This window comes from Petromyzon marinus, unplaced genomic scaffold, assembly GCF_048934315.1.
Source record: "Petromyzon marinus isolate PM22_M1 ecotype Great Lakes invasive population unplaced genomic scaffold, UKy_Petmar_22M1.pri1.0 PM_G_Scaffold_17, whole genome shotgun sequence".
In the NCBI taxonomy this organism is placed as follows: Eukaryota; Metazoa; Chordata; class Hyperoartia; order Petromyzontiformes; family Petromyzontidae; genus Petromyzon; species Petromyzon marinus.
The window spans coordinates 3,477,801-3,499,923 of NW_027422728.1; the positions used below are offsets into that span (position 1 = coordinate 3,477,801).

Consider the following 22,123-nt stretch of genomic DNA (forward strand, 5'->3'; position numbering starts at 1 on the left):
TTGTGCTTGTACATGACTTGATCGAGTTTTCGGTTGAAATGGAGTAATAATAATCAGTTCAACACGTAGGCTTTCACGACCAATTATATTCGTATAATAAATGTTTTTTGGGTTATATCGCGTAAAGTATGAATGTGTAAATGTTGTGGATTTACTCTCCGACACACCGGTGGGCCGAAGTAGTAATTCACTGGCGCGTTTTGTTTACGTGACAAACCTCACTGGCTGGGTCGGGTGGTGGAGGGTAACGACACACACTTACGCGAGCCAACCCAAGAACGTTTATCGCGAATGATCGGTCATCGGGCAGCGGAAAATCTTGATGTGTTCACGACACTACGGCTTGGGAAGCTGCTGACACACGCTCCTCATGCCGTGTGTTGTGTTTGGTTGTTTTTTTTTCTTCGCAGAATAAAGATCACGTGTCAAGGACGTACAATTCTTTGCGCTGTGAAATGAACAAGTTGAACATGTGGAAGGTCAGAGTTCACTCTGAGCTCAGCAAAAAGGAGGAAGCTGTCAGAATGGCCCAGGAGACGGCCGACGCTCTGCAGAAATCAACTCGACAAACACAGGTGGGTAGCAGCAGCAGTAAGTGGTCTCATTTCTCTAAAGCAGTGCTTCTCAGTGTGGTCACTCACCCCCGGTATCACCGGTGGTCCACCACGCTCCTCCGGGTGGTCGTCAGGGCTGTGAGTAACACAGGTGGGCAACAGCAGCAGCAGTAAGTGGTCTTATTTCTCTAAAGCAGTGCTTCTCACAGTGTGGTCACCCTCCCTCCCTCCCCCGTACCACCGGTGGTCCTCCATGCTCCTCCGGGTGGTCGCGGGGTTGTGACGCAGGCTGATCCGGAGAGTAATTACAATGTACGTCATTATTATTATTAAATTAAACTCGTGATATTTAAAAATTAGGTGAGGAAAAACGACCTTAACCCTCGGGTCTAAATGCGCCCCCCCTAAAAAAAAACCTCGTAGCTGCGTTTAAAAAAATAAAGCGTTTGTATTCCCGTAATATGAGTGATTTAGTGTTACTGCTATTTAGAGAAACAAGCGAATGCATTTTGTTGCTAGGGGTGGCTGAGTTGGTTTGCGGGCCGACGACTTGTCGAGTTTCCGCGGAGTATTTGTGCATTGCGCGCGGTCATTCTCTTGGCCTTTAATCTTTGGTTACTTCGGTAAAGTCACGTGGTAGGTATAAAGATGATAAAATGTCCACGACGTTTCGATCGCAACACCTTTGTCCTAGGGCGGTAAAAAAAGTAATCCCTGCAGTGGAACTGCTGAACCAGCGAGAGAGTCCTGTCACAACAACAACAACAGCAGCAGCAGCAAGAGGTTTAATTTTTATTTTCGCCTGAGGACGACCGCCGCCTGTGGTGTCGCGATGGAAACGTCGTGATTTGATTTATTATTTTGTGTTGTATTTTTATACGCGCTACGCGACTTTACTTGAATGAAAGCAAAGACTGTGGATTCCTGCGGTGACGAAAAACTTCAAATCTCTTAGTCTTATTAAATTTTTATTTAAATATTTCGTGACTGCAGGGATTCATATTCTTGGTTCTTTCGGTAAAGTCACCGCCACGTTGAAGGGAATCAATAAAATAATACAAATTTAAAACGATCAAATTATCATGACGTTTCGACTGCAACGCAAGCGATCATCGTCAGGTGTGAAAACCACAGCAAGAAAACAATTTTCACCGCCGCTCTTTAAAAAAAAATTCTTGCTGTGGTTTTCACACCTGATGATGATTGCTTGTGTTGCAGTCGAAACGTCGTGAGACTTTTATTGTTTGATATTTTTTATTATTTTATTGTTTCCCTTCTACGTGGTGGTGACTTTACCGAATGAACCAAAGATTATGGATTCCTGCAGTGACGTAAACTTCAAATCTCTTCTTCGTCTTCTTCTTGATTCTTTCGGTAAAGTCGCCACGTAGAAGGGAAAAAATAAAATAATAAAAATTTAAAACAATAAAATTCTCACGACGTTTCGACTGCAACGCAAGCGATCATCATCAGGTGTGAAAACCACCGCAAGAAAAAAATGTCACCGCCACTTTTTTAAAATTTTCTTTCTGTGGTTTTCACACCTGACGATGATTGCTTGTGTTGCCGTCGAAACGTCGTGAGAATTATATTGTTTTATATTTTTATTACTTTATTGTTTCCCTTCTACGTGGTGACTTTACCGAAAGAACCAAAAATAAATCTCTTAGTCTTGTCGACTAAAGCAGTGAAACGCTTTCATTCAATGTTGGTGTGAGTGGCTCCTCATTTCTCCAAACCCAAACATTTATTGTCAGCTAATCGGTAAACTTCATCAATCTTTTGACGTAGACACGTAGCCAATGATCAGGTTTGGTTTTCCTCAGTGCACTGTGTGTATGTTGAACTTCTTTCACACCGTACGTAGCCAACCGTGCTGTGTGTGTATATTGAACATCTTTCACACCGTACGTAGCCAACCGTGCTATGTGTGTGTGTGTGTTGAACTTCTTTCACACCGTACGTAGCCAACCGTGCTATGTGTGTGTATGTTGAACATCTTTCACACCGTACGTAGCCAACCGTGCTACGTGTGTGTATGTTGAACTTCTTTCACACCGTACGTAGCCAACCGTGCTATGTGTGTGTTTGTTGAACTTCTTTCACACCGTACGTAGCCACCTGTGCTATGTGTGTGTATGTTGAACTTCTTTCACACCGTACGTAGCCAACCGTGCTACGTGTGTGTATGTTGAACTTCTTTCACACCGTACGTAGCCAACCGTGCTATGTGTGTGTGTATGTTGAACATCTTTCACACCGTACGTAGCCAACCGTGCTACGTGTGTGTATGTTGAACATCTTTCACACCGTACGTAGCCAACCGTGCTGTGTGTGTGTTTGTTGAACTTCTTTCACACCGTACGTAGCCAACCGTGCTATGTGTGTGTATGTTGAACATCTTTCACAGTACGTAGCCAACCGTGCTACGTGTGTGTATGTTGAACTTCTTTCACACCGTACGTAGCCAACCGTGCTCAATGGGAGATGCAGTGGCATCTCAAATAACGTTGCTACATTTGCATATTGTTTCAGACTCATTAATTTCGTCTGGTTATAATCACGATTAGGTTGTTTTTGTGGATTCCCCATAGTCATCATTATGATTGGTAATTGTGTCCACTCATCATTCGTCATTGTTAACTAAAATAGAGAAACACTTGGTTTGCCAAGACAATAATTTAAAGGTGCTTCTAATCTGTTTGTAGCTTCAACTGGACAGCAATAAGATTCGTGTCTGTGGTTCCTCAGCGATCGCTTTGTCTGCATGATTGACGATGCTTTATGAAACCCGAACGTCATTATCAGTGCTGTGTGTCAGATAACAATTATCAGACAACTGTGTTGAAGCGGTATGCGTCACCTCAGCGAAGTGTGTGTGTCGTGTTTCCTTTCAGCTTGAAAATGTACACCTCAGCGCGCAACTTCAAGACGTGATTGACATCAAAGGAGATTTAATGGAGAAGTAAGAAGTTATTCATTTCCCTCGAATTTCATCTTTGTCCTCTGTTTAGGTTCCTAAACTTACTGGAGAAACCCGAAGAGCAATGAAGCTCTTTTTTTGTAACAAATGTCCGGTAGATTTCAGAGATGTCCGGTGGACTCAGGGGCGAGGAGCCAGGATTTTGACTTTGGGGGGGTTGCTGACTTCAACATTCTGAGATATCTCAGTGTGTTTGTGTTTTCCAATGGGCACCACAAATGTATAAAACTAATTATTGGATTTGAGCTGCGGAGTTTATTAATAGGTCGGAGCCGCCGACGTGGCCAGTAAGTTCGATAAGTTCGCAAGGCTGCCGCTCAAGCAGCCTGCAGGGCAGCACGCAAGGTGGCAGCCTGCAGGGCAGCACACAAGGTGGCAGCCTGCAGGGCAGCACGAGGTGACATCACAAGGTGACATCACAAGGTGGCAGCACAAGGTGGTAGCCTGCAGGGCAGCACAAGGTGACAGCCTGCAGGGCAGCACACAAGGTGGCAGCCTGCAGGGCAGCACAAGGTGGCAGCCTGCAGGGCAGCACGAGGTGGCAGCACACAAGGTGACATCACAAGGTGGCAGCTGGCAGGGCAGCAGCACAAGGTGGCAGTCTGCAGGGCAGCACAAGGTGACATCACAAGGTGGTAGCCTGCAGGGCAGCACACGGGGTGGTAGCCTGCAGGGCAGCACACAAGGTGGTAGCCTGCAGGGCAGCACACGAGGTGGCAGCCTGCAGGGCAGCACAAGGTGACAGCCTGCAGGGCAGCACACAAGGTGGCATCACAAGGTGGCAGCCTGCGGCATTTTGCAGCAGCCGGATATCCGGTTATCCCGATTGCCGACTTCCCCAAATTTTCAGGGGGGGGGGCTGACCCCCCCCATCCCCCCCTGTTGCTCCGCCCCTGAGTGGACTACTGGGTGGAGGTCAGAGGTCACGCCGGCAGAACAAACGAGCGACTTGTTGATGACACCAACATCCTCTCTGCATTTTCATTTTAAAAACTTTCGCGACTGCAGGAATTCACGTTCTTTGGTTCTTTCTGTAAAGTCACAGAAAACAACAAAATCACGGTGAGTTTTTATTTTGTTGTTTCCCTTCTACGTGACTTCACCGAAAGAACCAAGAATATCTTCATCTGCAATGCGCTTTGCCTTAAAATGGCGGATACGTTCCTACGAAGGTTTTCTGACCCGCCGTCCTTGCAATGTGCCCGTGTCCGTAAGGATCCGTGCCACCAGGCAGATGTGTGACGATCTGAAGGGCCAGTCCTCTTCAGTGCAACAAACATTAACCAGAGGTACATTCTCAACATTCGCCGACCATTGGACGTTGCCGGTGTTACACGTTTAGTGATTAAACTTGCTTGTCGTTGACTCACGTGGGTCACGTGCGTACGGTGATAATGGACGTTGACGGTGTAACACGTTTAGTGATTAAACTTGATTGTCGTTGACTCACGTGGGTCCCATGCGTACGGTGATAATGACATTGACGGTGTAACACGTTTAGTGATTAAACTTGATTGTCGTTGACTCACGTGGGTCACGTGCGTACGGTGATAATGGACGTTGACGGTGTAACACGTTTAGTGATTAAACTTGCTTGTCGTTGACTCACGTGGGTCACGTCCGCACGGTGATAATGGCAGCTGAAACAGAACAAGAAGAAGTGGAAGCTGTTCATTCGTCGCTGAAAGCAGAACTGAAGGTAAAATGTGTGATGCTTTTTAAATTTTGTTTTCATTTAATTGTATTTCTTGAGAAACGTGTAACGGTATGAACGTACGCACGTGCACATTTAACATTAATGCTGGATCCCCGCTGTCATCCTCTCTTAAAGACGTTTGCGGTGACTTTCAGCGAATTGAATTTAAAGTCTCAAAATGACAAGAATATTGAGTTGGGCAAAGGTGAGTCTCGTGCCGGGTGACGCAATGCACGGCTGCTCAGTGATACGCAGAGCACTGTCGATGATGATCAATGACCGTTGTGGTTTTTACTGGATGAATATTGACGCGCTCAGCCACTTTGTCGAACGTGCGACGCGCGTGTGTCGTACGCAGTGGAAGCAGCCGTGGAAGCGACGGGGAGAGCGCGGTGGGACTTTGTAAACAAGTTGACGATTAAAGAAAGCCAGGTTCGCGCGAATTCATGAGCTCATCGCTTTTGCTCACATTTTAAATGCATGACGCGTGTGTCGTACGCAGTGGAAGCAGCTGTGGAAGAAATGGAAAGAGCGCGGTGGGACTTTGTAAACAAGTTGACGATTAAAGAAAGCCATGTTCGGGCGAATCCACGAGCTGATCGCTTTTGCTCACATTTTAAATGCACGTTGGGATAAAAAAAAAATTGGATTAAATGACCATGCATTACCTTTTACAAACCAGTGTGTATATATATAGCTCAAACCCCAAGGGTCTGTTATAATTCAGGCTCATTAATTTTTGTTGATTTCAAATGTAAGAAATGCAGCTCCTAAAGGCATGCCTGTCTCAATCATAAAATATCCTTTGAAGATCAAGATCACCTTCAAATAAAAACTGATATATTAATGTTCCTATCCCATACTATTGCCTTTAACGCCTACTATTGCCATTGTGTACAGTGTTCATACATTGCTTTTACAATTTACAAACGTCTGTATAACAATATAATGCTTAAAATGTGAATTATTTCCACTTTAGAACGTATTCAGTGCCCTAAACGCATTTGTTCAACGAAATATATGGGATCTGCACATTTCGACCTCTTTGTCTTGATTTCTCAAGTTCATTTCAGTCTGGTAAACACAACTTATCTGACTTCAATGATGACTTTCAAACCAGAAAACTCGCCTTGCCCAGCAGTAGGTCATTTCATAGATCCGTGCGTAAAGTCGTATTATTATCTTTGTCGTTCAGTAGTTAGCAAACAGAGAGTTCCGTCTTTTCACTCTTAGGCCAAAGAAATGTCCGAGCTGTTGGAGTTAAAAAATGAAGAGCTCAAAATGGCCTCGCAAAAGCTGCAAGATTCCATTGAAAGCTGCGCTCGACTCGAAGAAACAGAGCGTGAGAGCACACTTCAAGTTGCCCGCTTTTTATTGCCAACGAGCCCGGATGTGTTTGTGCGTGTGCGCGGTGGGCAAATGTCTGCACGTCCCGACCGTGAAAGTCGATCCCGATTTCATTTGTTTTGCGTGAATTAACAGGCAACTTTCAAGCACGGCTTGAGCAAATGCAGAAAGAAAGTGGTACCCTGAAACTCGAAGTAAATCGCCGTCGGGAAATTGAAAGCACGCTGCAGGTGACCTATCCGTTCATTTTTTTTATTTAAAGCTTTCGTGACTGCAGCGATTCATATTCTTAGCTCTTTCGGTAAAGTCACCACGTTGAAGGGAAACAAAATAATAAAATATATTTAAAACAAGAAAAATTCTCACGACGTTTCGACCATAACACAAACGGTCGTCATCAGGTGTGTCGGTTTGCATTAATTTATTTATTTTTAAACGGTGTTTAAACGGTGTTTTAAAAATAAATACATTAATGCAAACCGACACACCTGATGATGACCGTTTGTGTTATGGTCGAAACGTCGTGAGAATTTTTATTGTTTTATATATATTTTATTATTTTTATTGTTTCCCTTCAACGTGACTTTACCGAAAGAGCTAAGAATATGTATCCGTTCATATTTATTACATCGCTAATATTGTCTGCATTCCTTAACTGGATATTTTTAACGGAATGGTTTTCTTTTTGATTTAAAGCTTTGGTCACTGCAGGGATTCATATTCTTGGTTCTTTCGGGTAAAGTCGCCACGTAGAAAGGAAACAATAAAATAATAAAAATATACAACAATAAAATTCTCACGACGTTTCGACGGCAACTCAAGCAATCATCATCAGGTGTGAACACCACAGCAAGAAACATTTTTCACCGCCACTTATTCCAAATGTTCTTGCTGTGGTTTTCACACCTGATGATGATTGCTTGTGTTGCCGTCGAAACGTCGTGAGAATTTAATTGTTTGATATTTTAATCATTTTATAGTTTCCCTTCTACGTGGCGACTTTACCGAAAGAACCAAGAATAAGGAATGGTTTTCTCTTAGCCTTTTTGGAAAAGTCTCAAGCTTTTTTCACTGTATCTGAACAAATGCAGCGGGTCACCCGCCTCATCGATTTCATCATCGTACGGTCTGAATGCAGGCTGGGATGCAAAACGCGGAGAGAAGTTTTGCGGAGAAGGAGCGAGAGTTCACCGCAAGCACCGCGGGGCAGCGGCTGTCGTGCGACAAGCTGCAGCACGAACGTCGGGACCTGAACGTGATTGTGCAAAACCTGGAGAAGGCAAACGAAGAGTTGACAGCAGCAGCCAGCCAGAGGCAAGTGGTGAACTTTTACAACATGGAACGTGGCGCGTGCCGAGACATTAATCATCGATTTAAAGCGTTCGTGACTGCAAGGATTAATTGTATTAAATAATAAATTAATAAAATTAAATAACACGATAAAATTCTCACGACGTTTCGGCCACAACACAAGCGGCCTTCATCAGGTGAAGGGACGAGACTGCCTCAGCGCTCCAGCGCTGTCCTCCAGACATTCTCGTCCCTTCACCTGATGAAGGCCGCTTGTGTCGTGGCCCGAAATGTCGTGAGAATTTTATCGTGTCATTTTATCAATTTATTATTTTATTCTCAATCTACGTGATGGTGACTTTACCGAAAGAACCAAAGAAGATGTTAATTATTGTTGCGTCGCTATTGTCACGTACTACGCTGGTTGACGCAGGAAAGCCCCACGGCGGTGTTCTTCACTCATTTTCAGAGGTGGCGGAGGGCGAGGGCGGGTCGGGGGGGGTGGGGCACGTCCGCCGATAAGACACGGTACAGCGTGAGGGCCGCCACACGTTTTAACACCGCTGGGTTTGACAGCAGCACACGAGGACGACGACGACGACGACGATGGGGAGGTGATTTCAGATCTGGGTATTGTCAGGGGCCGCACAAGAGGCCACCAGGGGCCGCTCGTGGCCCGCCGGCCTTGCAGTGAAGGACACTGCCCCGCAGTGTTCACGTTTAGAAGGGGGTCTGCAATTGTTTTGCAGTAGGGGGCGACAATTGCTTCGTGTTTCCCCCAATTAAGTTATTAGCGAGTTTTCAAGTTTGTGAATTGCAGACGTTGGGAGCTACTAAGGAGAAGGCGCTGCATTGCGTAGAACATCTCTGACTGTTGTGGTATCTGTAAAGCAAAACAAATACAGTACATATTCTTAGTTTTTTCGGTAAAGTCACGTTGAAGAGAAACAACAAAATAACAAAATATATATAAAACAATAAAAAATTCTCACGACGTTTCGACCATAACTCAAACGGTCATCATCAGGTGTGTCGGTTTGCATAAATGTATTTTGAAAACGGCATATTTATTTATATATATAAAAATAACGTTTGCGTCACGCGCAACGATTGGCTGTTTGCCAGGACTAGTCCATCTATTTTTTGAAAAGAGGAGGGGGGAGACGAAATTTGTTTTTATGTATGCTGTCTGAAAGCCACTGTAAGCGTGAACAATCAATCAAGAACTGAAATGATTTATCAAATCTTTCCAATGATTGCTAAGATAGAATCCATCTTCTCGGTTGAAATTGTCTCTGTGTTTGTATATGTGGATAGCCTCATGAACGAATCTCTCATGGAAGCCAGATGGCTTACAAAGAACCTCCGTCTTGGAAAAGTCAATGGCATGTGAGCCTACTGAATTAGAACAATGATCTGCTACGGCCGAGGTGTTGGTCCTACCGTGTTTAAGGTCTGCTTTATGTTCACGAATGCGGTCCGAGATATGGCGTTTGGTTTCTCCAATGTAACTACTACCACAGAGGCAACTTAGTTTGTAGACACCAGGGTATTGTATGTCCGGAATCACATCTTTTACAGACGGAACCAGATCACGGATTTTATGTAATGTGTTGAAACGGACCTGGATCTTGTGTTTATTCAAGATTTTGGAGATCTTTTTTGTGATCCCAGCAATGTAGGGTAAAGTGATGGTTTTGAAAGGCTCCTCAAGAGGGTTCTTCTTCATGGTTTGAGTGATAGCTTTGCGGATTGTATAGTCGGAGTAACCATTAGCCCTAAGAGCTTGGTGTACGTGCTTGAGTTCACTGCTTATGTGTTCCTGGTCGGATATGCATATATGCAGGATATGCATATATGCATATCCGACCAGGAACACATAAGCAGTGAACTCGGCCGTAGCAGTGAACTCGGCCGTAGCAGATCATTGTTCTAATTCAGTAGGCTCACATGCCATTGACTTTTCCAAGACGGAGGTTCTTTGTAAGCCATCTGGCTTCCATGAGAGATTCGTTCATGAGGCTATCCACATATACAAACACAGAGACAATTTCAACCGAGAAGATGGATTCTATCTTAGCAATCATTGGAAAGATTTGATAAATCATTTCAGTTCTTGATTGATTGTTCACGCTTACAGTGGCTTTCAGACAGCATACATAAAAACAAATTTCGTCTCCCCCCTCCTCTTTTCAAAACATAGATGGACTAGTCCTGGCAAACAGCCAATCGTTGCGCGTGACGCAAACGTTATTTTTATATATATAAATAAATAAATATGCCGTTTTCAAAATAAATTTATGCAAACCGACACACCTGATGATGACCGTTTGAGTTATGGTCGAAACGTCGTGAGAATTTTTTTTTATTGTTTTATATATATTTTGTTATTTTGTTGTTTCTCTTCAACGTGACTTTACCGAAAAAACTAAGAATATGAATTACTGCAGTCACGAAAGCTTTAAATCAAAATACAGTACAGTTTAAATTTCCATTTAAAGCTTTCGTGACTGCAGGGATTCATATTCTTGGTTCTTTCGGTAAAGTCACCACCACGTAGAATGGAAATAAAATAATAAAAATAAAACATAAAATAAAATTCTCATGACGTTTCGGCCACAACACAAGTAGCCTTCCTTAGGTGAAGGAACAGAACTGTCGGGAAGACGGCGCTCGAGTGAACACTGCTAAGCTTGGCAGTGTCTTTTAAGCTGGGTGGGAGGAGCAGAGCCCCTTGACGAAGGAGTTTACATATCAACAGAAGGATTTAGCATTGAAGTAGCTAAGTTAACGTGTTGGATTAGCATGATGTTAATGTGAGGAATTAGCATGTAACTGGGAGATTAGCAGGATGTTAATGTGAGGAATTAGCATGTAACTGGGAGATTAGCATGATGTTGATGTGAGGAATTAGCATGTAACTGGGAGATTAGCAGGATGTTAATGTGAGGAATTAGCATGTAACTGGTCACGGTAGTAGCTATGTTAAAGTCCGAGTTTACATATCAACAGAAGGATTTAGCATTGATGTAGCTGTGTTAATGTGTTGGATTAGCAAGATGTTAAAGTCAGAAATTAGCATGTAACTGGGAGATTAGCATGATGTTAGTGTGAGGGATCAGCATGTGACTGGTCACGGAAGTAGCTATGTTAAAATCAGAGTTTACATATCAACAGAAGGATTTAGCATTGAAGTAGCTGTGTTAATGTGTTGGATTAGCAGGGTGTTAAAGTCCGAGTTTACATATCAACAGAACAATTTAGCATTGAAATAGCTGTGTTAATGTGTTGGATTAGCAGGATGTTAAAGGCAGAATGTTAGTGTGAGGGATTAGCATGCCGGTTTATTTTTTCCTTGTTTCAACGTTAGCACCACGGAAAGCGACGAGCTTTGTTCAGACGGACGAGTCCATCATTGTTCGGAACGGAGGAGGGGGGAGAGGGAGAAGCAGCCACGATGCGCTGGGTCTGCAATTATTTTGCAGTAGGGGGCGACAGTTGCTTCGTGTTTCTCCCAATTAAGTTATTAGCGAGTTTTCAAGTTTGTGAATTTCAGACGTTGGGAGCTACTAAGGGGAAGGCGCTGCATTGCGTAGAACATCTCTGACTGTTGTTGTATCTGTAAAGCAAAACAAATACAGTACATATTAGTTTTTTCGGTAAAGTCACGTTGAAGGGAAACAACAAAATAATAAAATATATATAAAACAATTAAAAATTCTCACGACGTTTCGACCATTACTCAAACGGTCGTCTTCAGGTGTGAAAACCACTGCAAGAAAATTTTCTTGATATGTGGTTTTCACACGTGAGAATTTTATCGTTTTATATTTTTATTATTTTATTGTTTCCCTTCTACGTGGTGACTTTACCAAAAGAACCAATAATAGAGTACAGTTTGTTCACCGATGCAGTTTTCTGCATCGTTTAATCTGGCTTCTGCCGCACATCACGAACACAACGTCCGCGTGACGATTATCCGAACCGGTCCCGGGCCTCCACTCAACTCGGCCTCAAATGAGTACCCTGGTGCGGTGTGTGAACATCGCCACTGGGGAGACAAAGGCGGCCGGGCGTGGTGCTGGCCACCCACCCCCTCGTGTACCGTGCCGGCCTTCAATGATGCTCGCGAGCAGCACTTGACCCAACAGTCTGTTAAGGCTACACGGGGACGATTTTCGTCTTGCATTGATTGTGTGCTGCGTTGCGTATGACATTTTTTTAAACAATTAAATGAGGCAGATGTCTTGTTATGTTTTTTTTATCAGGCGCAGCGAAGAAGCTGAGATTCGTAGCAGGCTTGAAAGAAATATTCGTGAAAAAAATACAGAAATAGGTAGGCAACGTTTTGAGAGTGTCAGTGACCATTGCGAGTGTTAATTATTTATCGCACGTGCGACATTTGACCTCTATCAGGAGTGTACATTGTTAACGTCTGTTTAATATATTTTCATCGTTGTCCAACGTTTATTGGTAATCCTTAATTAATATTATCACTCGATTATTATTTTTAGATAATTTGAAGATTGCAAGCGACAATAACGACGTGAAACATCGCGAAACGCTGGTGAGCACATTTCAATGTCGTCTATCGCAATATCAGCCAGAAGAGCGGCGACGTTCAACGTCGCGATTGTAGTTCACAAGTTCATTAGCCAAGTAAAGCCCAATGAGCCAAAAAAGCTCCTTTGTCAATGGTGGCTCAGCAAATCATTCTATTTGAACAATTACACAGGTTTACATTTTTAAAATAAATCAATTAGATTGTACTATTTACATTCACATTTGAAACTTTTGTGATCTTAACAGTCGGTTTAGGTGAGGACAGAGATGACAGAGTGAAGGTGCTAAGAGACGATGCTAGATGGTTCCAAAGCTTTGTAGCAGCTACATTAAATGATTTAGATTTATCTTCCCACCCGCCCCACTTCTCTGAAATGGTTCAATTGCGTTGGGATTGTTTTCCGCCAGCGAAGTCACCTGCTTGAGCAAGCTATGCAGCGTTGCCGTATTGGGGCTCGCACTTTGTTACCCAAAAAAAAAACACAATCGCTTTTCGATTTATAATAATAATAGGGTTTTTCCCCTTTTTTCTGGCAATAAAACTGAAATCTTTTTACGAGGATTCACGTCACTGCATTAACCACAACACCTGCAGTCAAAATGCAAACAAAAAACCTACTATGATAATATATATGTGGCATTGTCCGTGAAACTGATTGGTCCACACCAAGGGACGGCTTTCTTTTGAGCCTCGACCCAATTGGTGCTCGACAAGATGACGCCAAAAGGCGTACATTGTTTTTGAGCTGTGTGACGCCTTTTGGCGTGGACCAATCAGTTTCAAGGACAATGCCACATATATTATCATAGTAGGTTTTTTGTTTGAATTTTGACTGCAGGTATATTGTGGTCAATGCAGCGACGTGACTCCTCGTAAAAAAAGGTTTCAGTTTTGTTGCCAGAAAAAAGGAGGAAAACCCCTATATTATTATATTTTGGCACTGGCAAAGGAGGTCCAATGATGTAGATGCTCACCCCGAGCCCTCATTACCTTGATAGTGCATTGTCTTTGAGCTGTGTGACGCCTTTTGGTGTCATGTGGTCTAGCACCAATTGGGTCGAGGCTCAAAAGAAAGCCATCCCTAGGTGTGGACCAATCAGTTTCAAGGACAATGCCACATATATATTATCATAGTAGGTTTTTTTGTTTGCGTTTTGACTGCAGGTATTGTGGTCGATGCAGCGACATGAATCCTTGTAAAAAAAGGTTTCAGTTTCGTTGCCAGAAAAAAGGGGGAAAACCCCTATTATATTATTATATTTTGGCACTGGCAAAGGAGGTCTAACGATGCTTTTCGATTTTATCAAACACGGAACGCCGGCCACTGCGTCGGTCTCCGTCGCTGTGCTCACAACGGCCTTTGGGTCGCGTCCCAATATTTTTTGTTTTGCTTGGCAAGGCGTTTCACGTTGGGCTCCCGAGAGGCTCGGGGAGCACGTGGGGGGGGGGAAGGGGGGAGAGAAAGGGAACGTTCAGACGGCATCCGAGAGCATTTACATTATGAGACCTCCTTTGCCAGTAACAAGATATAGTAATAGGTTCTACCCTTTCAAACTGGCACGAAAAACTGACACCTTTATTCAAGGCATCATGTCTGCAATAACCACAACACAAGCAGTCAAAATGCAAACAAAAGAGACAACTCTGATAATAATATTGGCACTGTCCTTGAATTTGAGTTTTTTGTGCCAGTTAAAAGGGTAAAAACCTATTACTATATCTTGTTACTGGCAAAGGAGGTCTCATAATGTAAATGCTCACCCCGAGCCTTCAATACTCTGATAGTGCGTTGTTTTTGAGTTGTACGCCTTTTGGCGTCTTCTGGTCCAACACCAGTGGAGACTAGGCTCTAAGAAAAGCCGTCTCGGGTGTGGACCAATCAAATTCAAGGACAGTGCCAATATCATTATCAGAGTTGTCTTTTTGTTTGCATTTTGACTGCTTGTGTTGCGGTTATTGCAGACATGATGCCTTGAATAAAGGTGTAAGTTTTTGGTGCCAGTTAAAAGGGTAAAACCTATTGCTACGGCATCCGAGAGCTTACGCCCACCGTGGTGCAATAAACACATCTTGGGGTATCGTAGGAGGTGTTGGTCTCGTGTCGTGTCTTGCGTGAAGGAATCCTTAGACGCGTTCAAACGAGAGAGAGCTTCACTCCAAGAAGCCGTCTGTCAAATGGAACAGCGGATAGCCGCCATGGAAACGCTGAAAAACGAAAGCAAGGTATTTCGAACGTTTCTTAAATCTACGGGTAAAATAATAACCCGCGCAACACTTCCCTGTGAGCGTTATCGTTTGCAAACGCGTGTAGAATTGCGTCAATTGTCGTCGCTGCGGATGCTCTTTTTTGCGCGCACAAATGTGGCAATTCGCGTCGCCCGGCGCCGCATCTTGGGGCGTCGTTTAACTTCCAGAGCGAACTCAACGGAGCGAAAGCAAAAGAGCGCGTCTTGGAGAATGACCTCAGAGATGCCTTGAACGCGGCGAACGTCCTGGAATCAGAGCTGTCTCAGGAGAGGTAAATGTTGGAGCGTTATTTTTCAGCTCGCTCATTCGGGTGCATTTAGGCGTTCCCCTCCTCCTCCCCCTTCGCCCTCTCTCCCTTTTATCGTTTCGACCCCCGGCCGTCCTTCCCCCGAGAGCGGTGTCTCTTCACCTTGACCGCAGCCTGCCACCCCCTGTGGCTCTCAGCCGTTAACAACGTCGTACGACGTCGATACGGTAGAAACCGTGGGATCGCGAGCACGATTCGTTCCGGAAACGTGTTTTGTAATCCAAAGCACTCGCGTATAATCAGAGCACTCGGTACATCAGTTGTGATCACGTGACGCCCGGCAGTACAAAGCGTGTCTACACGTGCGCTGCGCGTATTGCGAGAACCTCGCTCGTTTATCAAGTTAATATTTATTTACAAATGTAGCCCGTCTCGCCAAACACTCGCAGGCCAAGTTACTCGCAATCCAAGGTTTTACTGTACACAGCAACTCCTCTGCACCCGCTGTGGGACGTAAGGCCACAATAAATACACAGGGGTTGATGAAACAAAGTAGTTGTACTAACGTATCCGCGCTAAATTTGCGTTTTGTTTTTTCACCTTCTAAAGAAAACAAATCTGGCCGTGTCTCGCACCCCCCCAGAAAGGGGAATCTCGCACCCTCAGGTTGTGAAGAGCCACTGCCCTACAGGGTTATCCGAGTTCAGGAAGTAGACACCAGGGAAGTAGAGTTTATTGAAACGCATGGCATCGACGGGTTAAAGATATAAAACGCCGGTGAATAATCGGCGTGCTTGACAGGTGTCAAGTCCCAGGCAATGTCGTCTGTGTGTGTGTGTGTAGCTTAAGCGTTGGTTCCATAAATAGCTTTCGGACAAAAAATCGTGAAGCTTTGAGACAGTTTGGCAGTGTGTTTAAAAATCATGGTTTTATTTTTTCTCGGATGAATGCTTGTCAATTGACTCAAACGATAGATAAAATAAAACCTGAAAATAGTAGATATCGCAAACAAGTTCTTACTGATTATAGTATAATGTTACCCAATATCAATGTGTGTGTTTGTTAGCTTTATTGACACTGGGCCAAGGTTTATGGTGCATCAAACATTCCACAGCATCGTACAATCCAGAGAATAAATTGTTCCTCTCTTGGATTTACACAACTGTTGCTTATGGTTTTTTATATCCTGGAGCTAAGTAACCGCGTGTGAAATAAAAGTACCCGAACGATCTTGAATTTTTAACAGAATATGCAGCCTTGACATCAGAAACAGGTTGGGGCTGGTTATTTTGGAAAACGAGGAACTGACCGAGCTGTTCTCTCGCGTGGCGAAACAAAACGAGGAACTTACCGACATCATTGAGGTATTCTGGCTCGGACGTATGCACGATGCACATCTTTGTGGGACATTGCAGACCGCAAAACTGTTTTTACAAAATGATCCACGCTCTCGTTTTCAGACGACAAAGCGCAACGAAGCTGCGTTACAGGTCAAAGTTCAAAAGTTGGAATCGATTAATAAAAACCTAACGTAAGTTCTGATTCATAAACTTCGTTGAAAATTTCCAGCTGTGGTTTTCACACCTGACGACGATTGCTTCTTGCGTTGCAGTCGAAACGTCGTGAGAATTATATTGTTTTATATTTTTATTATTTTATTGTTTCCCTTCTACGTGGTGACTTTACCGCAAAGAACCATGCCCATACATGTGTCTCTCTCTCTGTCTCTGTGTTAACTCTTTCCGCTTATGCGTCTGTATATGTATGTGTCTCCGGTTCTGTGTCTTATCTCTCTCTTAAACGTAATCAACCAGGTAGGGTGTTGACTGTTATGTCAGCCGACATTCTGCGCTGTATTGCATTATATTTCTAAGTTTACTAGGAATTGTTTCTCTTTCATTTGTACCTGATGATGATTGCTTGCTTTGCAATCGAAACGTCGTATGATATTATGTAATTTATTATTTTCTATTTCTACGTGGTGACTTTACCGAAAGAACCAAATAATAATACTAAAGTAAGTTGTTCCTGCCTATTTTTTTGGGGGGGCTTTTCAATTCACAATATTTTCCTTTTTGTGGATGACATACTTTTGTTACAAACACAACTCCCATCTCTGTGAAAGACGACTCTGGCCCTTTATCCACATGGTAAGGTCTTTATTTCACGGCATGGGTCCACACCTTCATCCCCGCTCTCTCTCTCCCGCAACGACCCCAACTCCGCCTCCCGCCCCCTCTTTTAACCTCTTCCTGGCTCCGCCCCTCGTTGCACTCCACCAATCGTCACCTCTCTCTCACCCTCACCTGCAACTTCCATCACTACCTATGAGATCTTCACTCAAAACTGCTCTGGAGGAGTTGTACACCTCTAGCTGCCACTGCTATTCAGTGGCCTAAAATATGGCTCTAGGGTTTGGTGTTGCATGTTATTTATGTAGTTTATTGTAAAAAATTCGGTCACAGTCCCTATGATCACTGTTACATTGCATTTATGGCTTTTATTTTGGTGATTTTGAAAAGTTTATTTGGTTTGGCCATGTTTTTGTTTATTGTAGTACGGAGTTAGACTGATGGCCTTAATCTAAGTTGTATTGTGGTTGTTGTTGTTTGACTTGCATCCCACTGGGATTTTTGCACACAGAGTTGGTGTACGGTGCTATTTCAGGAATATTTTGATGTTTTTTTTCCTGGATTTTCTGTTTGCACAGTCACATAATCACTTTAAGATGTTTTCTTGTTCATGTTTTTTGTTTGTTGTGGTTGCACCTGATTCAAGAGCCGAATGGCTCACAGGGCTATACCAAATAAATGCAAATGGAACTATGGAACCTGGCCTAACCGTCCCACCTGACGCCCACCCAACCCTCTCGCTCTTTTACCTTTTGAATGTTCCGGGCCAATCCTCTTGGCTCCCCGTTCCCTAACCAATCGTCGCGTGGATGTGTTTGCTCCCGCCTTCTTGATTACTCTGTCCCGGGGAATCGTGTGGGACGATCACTACGCCTGCAATGATGTTTTTTTTTTCTTTTAATCCAGGGAAGAGTTGGAATCTGCCAAAACGCAACATCATGCACAGCTTGAAGCCCACGTACAGAAATATACAAACTTGGTAAATACGAAACATAAAACAGTACTCTACGAAGTGCTTTAAATCATTGATTATCATAATGTATTGCTTAGCACACTAGGTTTCCAATCCAGAAGTAGACGGATCAATCCTCTGGTGTGACAGTTGAAACAATGAGGACTATTCTGAAATTCGTCTTAAAAGTGTACCCAAGTTTTGCGTCTCAGTAAACTTGAGTATAGTTTTAAGATACGCACCCTGTATATTTTTGTTACGCAGACTGCCACGTAGTCTATTCTGATCAATTTATGATTCCTCTAGTTCTTTAATGGGGGGCATTACCTCGTTCTCAGTGAGTCGAGGATTTGTAGTGTATAGTGTCGTGTATAGTGTGTAGTGTAGTGTATAGGATGAACATTGAGATTTATAAAGGCACGGGGTGACCGATAAGGTCTGAATTGGTCTGTGATAAGGTAGACACTGATAAGGGGTTGACTGCTATGTAGTGTATAGTGTCGTGTATAGTGTGTAGTGTAGTGTATAGTGTTGTGTATAGTGTGTAGTGTAGTGTATAGGATGAACATTGAGATTTATAAAGGCACGGGGTGACCGACAAGGTCTGAATTGGTCTGTGATAAGGTAGACACTGATAAGGGCTTGACTGGTATGTAGTGTATAGTGTCGTGTATAGTGTGTAGTGTAGTGTATAGGATGAACATTGAGATTTATAAAGACACGGGGTGACCGATAAGGTCTGAATTGGTCTGTGATAAGGTAGACACTGATAAGGGGTTGACTGGTATGTAGTGTATAGTGTCGTGTATAGTGTGTAGTGTATGGGATGAACATTGAGATTTATAAAGGCACGGGGTGACCGATAAGGTCTGAATTGGTCTGTGATAAGGTAGACACTGATAAGGGGTTGACTGGTGTGTAGTGTATAGTGTGTAGTGTAGTGTATAGTGTGTAGTGTAGTGTATAGTGTTGTGTATAGTGTGTAGTGTAGTGTACAGGATGAACATTGAGATTTATAAAGGCACGGGGTGACCGACAAGGTCTGAATTGGTGTGTGATAAGGTAGACACTGATAAGGGCTTGACTGGTATGTAGTGTATAGTGTGTAGTGTAGTGCATAGGATAAACATTGAGATTTATAAAGGCACGTGGTGACCAATAAGGTCTGAATTGGTCCGTGATAAGGTAGACACTGATAAGGGGTTGACTGGTGTGTAGTGTATAGTGTAGTGTATAGTGTGTAGTGTAGTGTATAGGATGAACATTGAGATTTATAAAGGCACGGGGTGACCGATAAGGTCTGAATTGGTCCGTGATAAGGTAGACACTGATAAGGGGTTGACTGGTGTGTAGTGTAAGGTGTCGTGTATAGTGTGTAGTGTATAGGATGAACATTGAGATTTATAAAGACACGGGGTGACCGATAAGGTCTGAATTGGTCTGTGATAAGGTAGACACTGATAAGGGGTTGACTGGTGTGTAGTGTATAGTGTGTAGTGTAGTGTATAGTGTGTAGTGTAGTGTATAGTGTTGTGTATAGTGTGTAGTGTAGTGTACAGGATGAACATTGAGATTTATAAAGGCACGGGGTGACCGACAAGGTCTGAATTGGTGTGTGATAAGGTAGACACTGATAAGGGCTTGACTGGTATGTAGTGTATAGTGTGTAGTGTAGTGTATAGGACAAACATTGAGATTTATAAAGGCACGTGGTGACCAATAAGGTCTGAATTGGTCTGTGATAAGGTAGACACTGATAAGGGGTTGACTGGTATGTAGTGTATAGTGTTGTGTATAGTGTGTAGTGTAGTGTATAGGATGAACATTGAGATTTATAAAGGCACGGGGTGACCGATAAGGTCTGAATTGGTCTGTGATAAGGTAGACACTGATAAGGGGTTGACTGGTGTGTAGTGTAAGGTGTTGTGTATAGTGTGTAGTGTAGTGTATAGGATGAACATTGAGATTTATAAAGGCACGGGGTGACCGATAAGGTCTGAATTGGTCCGTGATAAGGTAGACACTGATAAGGGCTTGACTGGTGTGTAGTGTATTGTGTCGTGTGTAGTGTATAGGATGAACATTGAGATGTATAAAGGCACAGGGTGACCGATAAGGTCTGAATTGGTCTGTGATAAGGTATACACTGATAAGGGCTTGACCGGTGCACATTTCCAGCACTAATTGTGTCACCTGACACATTCAACGTTTAAAGACGCCGCGCTTGAATAGTACCGGTCGGTCACCTCGGACAGTTACGCTCGTTGGTCGGTGGCAAAGCGGCCGCACGGTGTGCGATGAACGCAGTCCGTGGGAGTGTTTTGCCGCGCGGTCTGTTTTAAGAAGAAGTTTGCGAGCCTCGTTTCAATCAGGAGGTGAGGGTCATCAACCCCCAACACGTCTGTTGCACGCGAACCGCAACAGGTTCACGAGCTGGACGAGCAGCGGGAGGCGCACCGCCGGAAGGACAGCCGCAATGAAAACAAGGTGAGCGCCAAAACGTTTCCGTGGCAACGCATGTATCATTACCGGAGCGTGTTTGCGTTCGATGTGTTCGCCGCAGGTACATGGTGGTTAATGCGGTGCTTGAGACCTTGCAGAAGGTGTCTACTTGGAGTTGGAACATCTTAAACACCTGCTGCTGTAATAATAATAGGGGTTTTTCCTCTTTTTTCTGGCAACAAAACTGAAACCTTTTTACGAGGATTCATGTCGCTGCATTAACCACAATACCTGCAGTCAAAATGCAAACATTTTGACTGCACGTATTGTGGTTAATGCAGCGACATGGATCCTTGTAAAAAGGTTTTAGTTTTGTTGCCAGATAAAAGGGGAAAAACCCTATTATTAAGGATTCATGTCGCTGCATTAACCACAATACTTGCAGTCGAAATGCAAACAAAACACATACTTCATCATCATCATTATTAAAACACACACTATGATAATATGATGCATTGTCCTTGAAACTGATTGGTCCACACCAAGGGACGGCTTTCTTTTGAGCCTCGACCCATTTGGTGCTCGACCAGATGACGCCAAAAGGCGTCACACAGCTCAAAGACAATGCCACTATCAAAGTAATGAGGGCTCGGGGTGAGCATCTACATCATCATTAGACCTCCTTTGCCAGTACCAAAATATAATAAGAGGGATTTTCCCCCTTTTTTCTGGCAACAAAACTGAAACCTTTTTACGAGCTTTCATGTCGCTGCATTAACCACAATACCTGCAGTAAAAATGCAAACAAAAAACACCTCCTGTTGTATATACCCAGAAAAGGTAAAACCTATTCTTGTTATTTTTCATACCAAAAAAAGACACCGACTTTCTTATTTCACTAACACCGGCTGATAAAAAAAATTGTATATCGTATATCCCGGATTATAACATGGACTCCTCCACCCGTATATTGAACTTCTTTCCCACCGCACATAGCCAACCGTTCTTAATCGGAGGTGCGGGGGAGGCTAAGGACAACCGTGGATAAAGCTTACTGTATTTCATTTAACAGTAAGTTCATATTCTTAGCTCTTTCGGTTAAAGTCACGTTAAAGGGAAACAATAAAATAATAAAATATATATAAAACAATAAAAAAATTATCACGACGTTTCGACCATAACACAAACGGTCGTCATCAGGTGTGAAAAGCAACGGCAAGAAACATTTGAAGGAAGTGGCGGTCCGCATTTATTTATTTATCTCCGGACGGTGTTTTATTTATTTATTTAAGCCATCTGGCTGCCATGAGAGATTCGTTCATGAGGCTATCCACATATACAAGCACAGAGACAAGTTCAACCGAGAAGATGGATTCTGGCTTAGCAATCATTGGAAGGATTTGATAAACCATTTCAGGTCTTAATTGATTGTTCACGCTTATGGTGGCTTTCAGACAGCATTCATTAATTTTTCGTCTCCCCCCTCCTCTTTGCAGAACATAGATGGACTAGTCCTTCTAAATAAATTGTCAAATCGCTGCGCGTGGTGCTGACGTTTTTTTATAAATAAATACACCGTTTAAAAATAAATAAATTTATGCAAACCGACACACCTGGTGACGACCGTTTGTGTCATGGTCGAAACGTCGTGAGAATTTTTTATTGTTTT

At 43.3% G+C, this 22,123-nt stretch overlaps 1 protein-coding gene across 7 annotated transcripts in view; it reads left to right on the top strand.

Moving 5' to 3' along the window:
- Positions 1 to 22,123, top strand: part of LOC142911155 (uncharacterized) — a 57,645-nt gene that overhangs the window by 18,580 nt on the left and 16,942 nt on the right. For all 7 annotated transcript variants that reach the window (XM_076060253.1, XM_076060252.1, XM_076060250.1 and 4 more), the window contains 17 exons: positions 411 to 575; positions 3,452 to 3,519; positions 4,753 to 4,826; positions 5,178 to 5,236; positions 5,369 to 5,438; positions 5,592 to 5,665; positions 6,467 to 6,575; positions 6,716 to 6,810; positions 7,719 to 7,894; positions 12,139 to 12,206; positions 12,385 to 12,437; positions 14,553 to 14,657; positions 14,849 to 14,952; positions 16,175 to 16,292; positions 16,389 to 16,459; positions 17,967 to 18,039; positions 20,437 to 20,499. In XM_076060253.1, coding sequence (XP_075916368.1) covers positions 456 to 575; positions 3,452 to 3,519; positions 4,753 to 4,826; positions 5,178 to 5,236; positions 5,369 to 5,438; positions 5,592 to 5,665; positions 6,467 to 6,575; positions 6,716 to 6,810; positions 7,719 to 7,894; positions 12,139 to 12,206; positions 12,385 to 12,437; positions 14,553 to 14,657; positions 14,849 to 14,952; positions 16,175 to 16,292; positions 16,389 to 16,459; positions 17,967 to 18,039; positions 20,437 to 20,499 — 1,500 coding nt within the window. In that variant the 5' untranslated portion in view covers positions 411 to 455. The remainder of the gene's footprint in view (positions 1 to 410; positions 576 to 3,451; positions 3,520 to 4,752; positions 4,827 to 5,177; positions 5,237 to 5,368; positions 5,439 to 5,591; positions 5,666 to 6,466; positions 6,576 to 6,715; positions 6,811 to 7,718; positions 7,895 to 12,138; positions 12,207 to 12,384; positions 12,438 to 14,552; positions 14,658 to 14,848; positions 14,953 to 16,174; positions 16,293 to 16,388; positions 16,460 to 17,966; positions 18,040 to 20,436; positions 20,500 to 22,123) is intronic.